The sequence below is a fragment of the Buceros rhinoceros genome, unplaced genomic scaffold (genome assembly GCF_000710305.1).
Source record: "Buceros rhinoceros silvestris isolate BGI_N320 unplaced genomic scaffold, ASM71030v1 scaffold27828, whole genome shotgun sequence".
NCBI lineage: Eukaryota > Metazoa > Chordata > Aves > Bucerotiformes > Bucerotidae > Buceros > Buceros rhinoceros.
The window spans coordinates 9,864-18,179 of NW_010425618.1; the positions used below are offsets into that span (position 1 = coordinate 9,864).

The window sequence follows — 8,316 nt, forward strand, 5'->3', positions numbered from 1 at the left end:
TTTTGTCTGAACCTTTGTTGCATTCAGTATACTAGATCAGGTCTCGATCAGGTTTAAGGCTTGTACACCAGTGATCATCAGGGATGACTTTCTTTGCTGATAAGCACCTACTCTGCTTAGTGTTCCTTTGCTGTCAGCTCTCATGAATGCACTTGCTCTAATGTAGCATGGACACCATCAATGTTTATCCAATCATTGTTTGTGGAATCAGAATGACACTATACCTGTGACCAGCTTGAGCATGTCTGCTGTCCGTATAGCATCAGTCCTGGTTGCTAATCTCATCTCTTCTCCTCTCTGCAGAGCGGCTGGCATTCCAGTGAAGGAAAGGGTGAAGGTATCGCAGAACTGGAGGCATGGACGCTGCCAGAGGGAGACAGTCCTGAAATGGAAATGCAAGCAAGTGGTTCTTTCTCTTCTACTTTGTTCTGTGTCAGCTGCTGCATGGCCTTGGGTTTGCATCTGTGCCTTGAAATGAGATATTTCCAGCTCCTTGTGATCCACAGGGTCTTACAAGTGATGTCGCTGGCCTGTGTTGGGTGTTGCTTCCTAGCTGGATGTGGGGTAATTGGAGTTGCTGTCTTGCTGTAGGAATTCACTCTGAGAGTCGAGAGTTTGAATTTGTCACTGTTCTGATCTGTGCAATTCTAGTCAGATTTAAGCAATCTTTACTACACACTTCAAATTGTTACGAACCAGTCTATTACTGTGTACCATGAGCAATTTTCTGTCCTGCTCTCACAATGACCATAACTTGACTTATGTGTGCCCTCAAAATGCTTCACTTGTCTCCTGTTCTTTATCTTGGCCCCTGATTTGGCTGTACAAATCTAAAATGCTCACTGCCATTTTTCTACCTTACGCTTCTCTCCTTCGCTAAAGAAAAATAAATGTATATTTGACCTTAACAAGAGGATATTGTTAAATTCTTGCTTGCAAAGGTGTACTCGGTTTTCCAAGCAAAGCATTAGATAGGTCTCCTGTTTGAAGAATACATCTGAATTTTCAGTCTTCACACCATCAGACAGAAAAAAATGAGAAAGACCGTGGTTGTTAGCTGCTGAAGAACAGGGTCTTGCTACTGAGCTTCTTGCATTTTTTGTGCTGTGTAGATTGAAGCGGTCGGTAATGTGCCACTGCTTGTCTGAAGTCCTGGGAACAGCTGTAACAAGCACAGTGGTTTTTGGTGCAGGGTGTATACCTGCCTTTGAAGTGCTTGCAACCATCTGTGAAGACGGGCTCTGTGGACGTAAGAGATCATTACTAAACCAGCTTCCCAAGTGAAAAGGCAAGGACTGATTTAATGAGGCCACCATCCAAACGGCATCTTCTAATTTTCATTGATCCTGCTTCAGATTTTTACTACTTCTTATGAAAAAGCCATAGAAAAGGGTAAAAAGCTAATCTGCAGCAGGAGGAGAGCCACAGAAACTGGCTGGCTAAGCTGGATATTTACTTGCTTTTAGAGGACTGTGTAGGAGTGGAGGAAGGAAGGGGAAATCAAAGCCTGCCTAAAACTAAAGCTGCTGCTCCAAAGATGCCTCTTATTTTTTCCATGCATATGATCAAGTCCCAGATGAACATTATAACCTATGCTCAACTGCTTCGTCCATGTGACTGAAAGCCTGTTATTGAAGATGAATCCAGGCAAGCGGGAACCTTCTATCTAATAAGAGATCTTATTCTTTTGTTCCTAGTTCCTCATTGAGATGTTATGAGGTGCAGCTCTGCATAACGCATTTGCTGACAAAAATTGTGGCCTCTGAGGATGAATTATCTATAAAAAAGAGGGAGACAGGTTTTAATGAGAAGCCTCCCTGCTTTCAAAACAGTTTGTTCCTGAATAGCTTGAAAACTACAAGGCTATTCCATGGAAAGGCTCTGGTTTTGCTCAGCATTCGTACGGGTATTGGTGCACTCGGCAATGACTGCAGACTGGAGATGATTTCACGCGTCCATGCCCCTTAGGGCACGAACCCCATGTCTCTTTGTATCTGCCCTTGCTGTATGCAGAAGGCCTATTTGCTGATTCTTTGTTGCCTGCAGAAAAGCAAGATCTTAAGCAAAGAGCTCACTACCTAAGCGTGCATCATAGACTGTTCCGTTTTCTGTATTTTGGTTTTGTTTTGAGAATAAATAAACTTCTTGTGATGACAGACTTCATTCAGACATTGCTTGAGTGTCTCCTCCTCCTCTTGGTCTCCCAGGAAGTGGAGCATGTTTTCCACTTGTAATTTCAATCTGCTCCTTCCGCAGCCCACTGCTCTTAGCCTGGAACCTGTCTGTAGGAACCTGCCACTGTCCCACAGATAGCAAGGGGCAGAAGGGTTGTTTGGGCTTTTCTGAAAGATGGGCAACAGAAATCAAGAAGTTGCCCTGCAGTTGCTTTTGGCTCAGCAGTGGAAGAGGTGTGAATGTAGAAAAACACCTCCTCTACACGATGAGCACAAAGTTCTTGGATAGCTTCAGGCTTACCCTGCTGCTTGTGTACCAGCATACAGAGAATGCAGGAGGTGGAGGACTTCCTCTCTGTAGGAAGACTTGCGTTACTTGATATTACCTGCTCCCATGCTCAGAAGCATGGGAAACAGCGGCAGCTTTGTGGTCTTTACTGGACATCAGCAAATATAAAAGCAGGATAAAGACTGACTGACTGCACCAAGAGCCTTGTATTGAATGCTGTTAGAAATGCTTGGCATAGCTTGCATGTGCCTCATAGGTTCTTAAAACATACAGGGCTCATCAAGAGGGGTCAGGGAGCCTTAAGTATTTCCTATCTAAATGTACTCTACTCTTGGTCATAGTCTTTTTCAGAGATTCCATGCTTCCTTTTCCTTAGCTCCTGGTTAGAAAAATGCCAGCAATGTGATCTGTTTTGTATATTGCTGGAGAAGCTTCACTTAGCTGTGCTTTTATATTAAGACCTGCTTTTGCATGTGACCAGCAGCTCTATCTTCAGTTTTGCTGAGTGGGCATTTGCTTTTCTTGATAAGTTTGCATAGGTATTTTTTTTCCTTTCTGTGTGTGAGGTTTTTTGTTTTATTCTGCCCTCTTCTGCACTCCCCAACCTGCTATCTGTTTGCAGTTTGATGCCTTGGATGGAGCTGGATGGCGAGTATCTTTACCTGTCTCAAGCGGAAAACATCCAGGCGTACAGGCTTTGTCCGGATGGGTCAGGTTTGCAGCGTCACCCTCAAGCTATCTTCTCTGGCCACCAGGAGGACGTATGTCGCTTTGTTCTTGTCAACTCCCACATCGTCAGTGGAGGAGGGTGAGTTGGGTGAATGAAGGAGCCCAAGGAGAGTGGCAGTGAAGTTGAAAAGGTTTTGTGTAACTCCAATTCAGGAGTCAATCTTGCTACGCAGTGTCCTTATGCTTGGCTGTGTTCAACTGCAGCTGCTTCCTCTCTTATGATTTGGTAGTGTTCTGAAAAAGCATCTACTACAGCAGTGGAGAAGCTGAGTCTCATGCTGTTGACCTTATAAAGTGTCCTCTTCTCTTTTGAACTTGTGTACACGTCTACAACATCGCTCAGTCAGGATTGACTGAGCGGGCAGTCCTGACTGACGTGCAATTTTCATTTCTTTCCCTGTTAGAGTCAGGGTAGTTAGACTTTGTTCTGATATTCAGAACTGCTGGTTAACTTGACCAACAGTGGTGCTTTCTAGAGTGCTCTGAAGCTTTCTAGAGACGAGTAAATGTTGGTTAGACCTAACATGTATTTGTGGAGAGGGGGAAAACTGCTAAGCATTCCAGTACACGTGTTTTTCCAAATAATTTTGCATTTTACTAGCCTTTTTCCATTACAGCAAATGACAGAACTGTTATTTATAAACTTTTAGGTATTAATATACACAGCACTTAAGCACAGAATTGGGAGAAGCAAGCAAGGCTGTCTGCCTTGGATATCTTGAGACTCTCCCCTGTGAACTGTAGCCCAAAATTCAGGTGAAAATGAAGGTATGCATTTGAAATTCAAGTTGCTGTATTGTTTGAAAAAAAAATCTACGTATCTTTATAGCTAATTCAAAGGACAATACCCTGCACAGCTGCTCTGAAATGAAAGAAAACTGAGGCTTGGACATGGGTGAGAATGACCTCTCGCTTGTTCCCTTACTCTAGCAGGTCAGCATCCAGCCAGGATTCTGGCAAGCTCAAAGCCGTAGGAGGAAGAATGGCTGCTCTGCTAGCTTCTACAGCTTAACACATAGTGGAGGGTGGAAAGATAGCCAGGAAAGTTTTCATGTGCAGCAGATCAACCTTTGACTGGACAGATGTGGGATTGCAAGAGAACAGGTGATGTGTGAGGAGTGGAGGGAAAGTGCTGCTGCATGAATTTCAGCTCCTGTGAGAGATCAGTTCTGGTTGTCTTGTGGCACTCCTAAGCACTAATGGAAGGTGTGTGTCCAAGGGAGATACAGCTGATGCAGACTCCCTGCCTGGGGATTTGTTTTTCAGAGATGGCAACATTGTCCTTCACAAGATCCACGGCTCCTATAGTGTCAAGTTCTCTGCACATGAACAGGAGGTGAACTGTGTGGACTTCCAAGGTGGCCTCACTGTCAGCGGCTCCCGGGACAGAACAGCAAAGGTGAGCAGTGATATTGCAGCAGCTGCAGGTGCTGCTGCAGAGGTGACCTCAGAGGTCTTGTGCCATGAATGTTCGTGTCAGCAGAACTGTTGTGAGCCTGTCTTGTGTTTCTGCAGGAGGAGTGCTGGGTGACTTGGCGTAGGCTCATGACTGAAAAGATGCTTGCTGTGCCAAGCTTTTAAGAGATTTGGCAGCGCTTTACAACATCAGCTGCTGCTTTAAACCAGCAAGTGCAGAAGGTGGCAGCTGATATTTTACTTCTTTCACTGTGTGTGTCTAACGCTGTAGTGAAGATCAACACCAGTTAATCTGCAATTTGCTGTATGTATCTCAAGGACATCCTTGCGTTGAGATGCAGTGCTGCTTCACATGCACTCTCTTGTATATTCAGTCTCTTTAAGAGATAGTATGATGTCTTTTCCAATTCTGTGGGGTTGTGGGTTATGTATTTGTGGGTTTTGGTGGTGTTTTTTGGTTTTGTTTTTTGTTTCTTGGTTTGCAAACCAGGAGTGAAGTTAGACTATGAATACTGTTAGTTTCCATTTTTCTCTTCCAGTTGGCATTGCTGAATCCTGTCACATAATTCATGACTATTTATTTTTGAGGGAGGACCTTGTTGATTTTTGTCCATCTGCCTGTGATTCGCAGTGCTCTATTTCTGCATGGACCTGGAGAGTTGTTCTCTTGAGCTGTAAGCAGCTCTGTTTTAGTAGTTTAGGAAAACCCACGTAGGTGTTTCACCCTCGTCCTACTAGCATGGTGCAGTACCTGTAGCACCTTCACAGCCTTTTGTTTCATTGTTGGAAGTAGTTGCTGTGTGTTGAAAGCTTTGGCTGTTGCTCAGGGTAGCTTGATGGATACTCTTGGTCTCTAGTACGTATTGTAGAATGTTAATGGTGGTAAGAGAAAAAACTGCTATTCCTGTTTTGCAAGAGGGGAGGTTGGGGCAAAGAAAGACTTAAATGTCTCTTGCAAGGTTTTGTAGGAATTGTGTGGTAATGGGTAACTATCTGACAGGCTGCTGAGCAGCATGACCCTCTCTGCTCTCGTTGGTCCCTCTGTATGGGTGCGCTCCTGGGTAAAGTCACTCCCAAGCAGAGCAGTGTTCAGATGCAGAGGGTTCTCTTGGGGATACTGCTTGCCTCCTGAGCACAAGACCTCGTTGCTGCTTTGTCTCACACTGAAGTAGGGCTTCTCCTCTCTGTTCTGTGGAGCTTCTTTGCTGGGAGAGTGCCTTCAAGCTTCTTCCCTGGCAGCCAGAGGACAGACCTCCCCGACCTTGAGAACAAATTCCTTAAGGCCAGAGAGGAATTTAAGGCTGTTTTTCTTGGAGCTAGTGTGAGATCTTGCCCACCCAGTGCTACCCACAGTACAGGCTCTAGGGATGTACACCTTTTATTTTTTATCATCTCTTTTGTAGGCTGCCTTGTTTGCGTGAATGAGACTCTTGGAGAGTGGAAGGGAATCCCGACCAGCCTTTTAAAGGGGCTCTAAGTGTCTAAGCTATTGAGGGCTCTGCCGAGTGTTGATTAGGACTAAGCCCTGAAGAGCTGCTAATGTACATTCCTGTGCGATAGGCACCAGATAGTGTGCTCTGAGCAATATTTTTAACCTGTAGGAGATAGGGGTGCCTTAAAAGAGTTAAGCTTTTCTGCTGCTTTTGCTGACACTAGGTGCTAAATTCCCTGCTGACAAGAATAGCCTGCAATCCTGGGCATTATCAACAAACAAACAAATAGGGCTCTCCCAGCTTTGAAGTCTTGAAGTGAAACATTGGGGGCTGGTTACAAAGAATTGGGGAGCTCAAGTCTTGTGGACCAAGAATGAAGGCAAGGTGGAGAAAATGAGGGCCACAGGCAGAGGCCCCGGCAAGAATCTGGATGGCTTTATTAGGACCCAGAAACAAAGTTAGGATGTGTGCCCTGATGGGGGAGGGAAGAGATTCTCTGATGTTGTTGGTGAGCAAGGGGGCCTATTTGAAAATAGCCTGAGGTGCACTTAAGAAACTTGATCAAAAAATATTTAACAGGATAGCGAAGGATCAATTCTATAGACAATACAAATGGAAATTTTTCAGGGATGATACAAACTCTTCCCACACTATTCAAGAGAATAGCAGAGATTTGAACAAATCCCACTTCTTGTTTATTTAACTTCAGAAGATGAGAAGTCTCTGTGTTGGGTGCTGCCCTAGAGAGCACATGGTGGTGGGAGTGCACTCTCTGTTACTGGTGGGGTGCAAAGTCATACTCATAAGCTGAATCTTTGTGTAACTTGCTTGTTTCTGCCAGTGATTGCAGGCTCTGCTCCTCAGAAATAAGTAATGGGAATTCAGGGAGAGGATCTCAGGGAAGGTGAGCATGGTAGTTTTGGCAGCTCTTCCGGCGCAATATCAGCAGCATGCGTCCTACCTTCTGGATGATGTGGTGTAACATGCATATCTCTCTTTAGGTTTGGTCCCTGTCCGCGGGCAGAATTGGGCAGTGTCTACATACAGTGCAGACAGAGGATCGAGTGTGGTCCATTGCTATCAGCCCATTATTAAGGTAACAGTTCTTTTTATTCCCAGTTTGCAACAGAGAGGAGTAATGGAATTGGATAGGCTGTGTGTCCACAAATCTCTCTGAGGCACCAGTGTGACACTTCAGGGACTTGATTTGGGTGGAGGCTAATCAGGTGCCTGTGCCGGCAGCAGCAACTCAGAGAAGAATGTGTGGCCTTTGTTCCCCAGAACAGCAGAGTGATCCACTCTTACAGGGGCTGTGAAAATGGCCCTGTATTCCTCTTGCTGTCTCAGGTGGAACCTGTTCATTCTTACTGGCAGAGCAAACTCTCTGACTTGCTAATTAGAAGCAATGAGCCAAATCCTCTTGAGGTTTTGTGTACTGAAAAGGTGCCAACTTGTATTCTCTTTCTCTGGCAGAAGAGATGCCAAGCAAAAAGATCGTTGCTTGGGACCTGTGTGCAGTGGTTAGAGGTTGGTTTTCTTTGAGCATGCTGAACTAGGAAAGATGGAAGTGGAGTTCAGGAATTACCTCCAGCTTCTCTTGTCTGTAACTCTGTGCTTCTGTTGTGGGCATAATGCTCCAACTACAGCATGGGAGGCAAGGGCAGTACCTACACCAGTGTCTTCTGAGGTGTTTTTCAAAGTGCTCCTGTTCTTGAGGAAGTGAAAATCTGACAAACGTAAACTCTCACTGTTAAAATCTTACACCAACCAGCAACAGTTCTCTCTTATTCCCTGTTAAGCTGGTTTTCTGAATGTGAGAGACATTCTTCCTCAAGGAACAGGGGAAGAAGAGGTGGTGTTGCTGCCCCTGTGATGTCTGCAACTAGTGAGTTTTATGCTTGTGCAAAACCGGAATATTTCCCTTAACTGCTGTCCTTGTTAGATTTCCAAGCTTATTTTGCAGGCAGCAGAAACCTAGTGGTACAGAGATAACGGCAGTATCAGGGAAATGACCCTCAAGGCCTGCTATGATTTTCCTGTTCTCTTGTCCCATTGCTCTGAGTGTTTGAGACACAGTATTTCTGAAGAAGGGCCACATGCGTTAATGCTGCTAGATGCTAGATAGAAGTCCTTTGCTGCCTTCTGCGCTGCAGGGGCCCCTTTTCTAGCAGATGGGCTCTGGCTCTAGCACCATGGCTGGTTAAAGCCCAGTGGCATGCTGCTTCCTGCTCTTAAGTGATGACCTACTGAGATGGCCTCTTGTCAGGACAATGTT

At 45.1% G+C, this 8,316-nt stretch overlaps 1 protein-coding gene across 1 annotated transcript; it reads left to right on the forward strand.

Annotated features, from left to right (window-relative positions):
• Positions 1 to 303: 303 nt before the first annotated feature.
• LOC104497916 (F-box/WD repeat-containing protein 4-like) lies at positions 304 to 7,137 on the forward strand (the record flags this gene model as incomplete). Its single annotated transcript, XM_010141221.1, has 4 exons — positions 304 to 399; positions 3,086 to 3,271; positions 4,459 to 4,591; positions 7,043 to 7,137. Coding segments are annotated over 4 exons (510 nt in total), but the record flags the coding sequence as incomplete, so codon positions are not given.
• Positions 7,138 to 8,316: the final 1,179 nt, after the last annotated feature.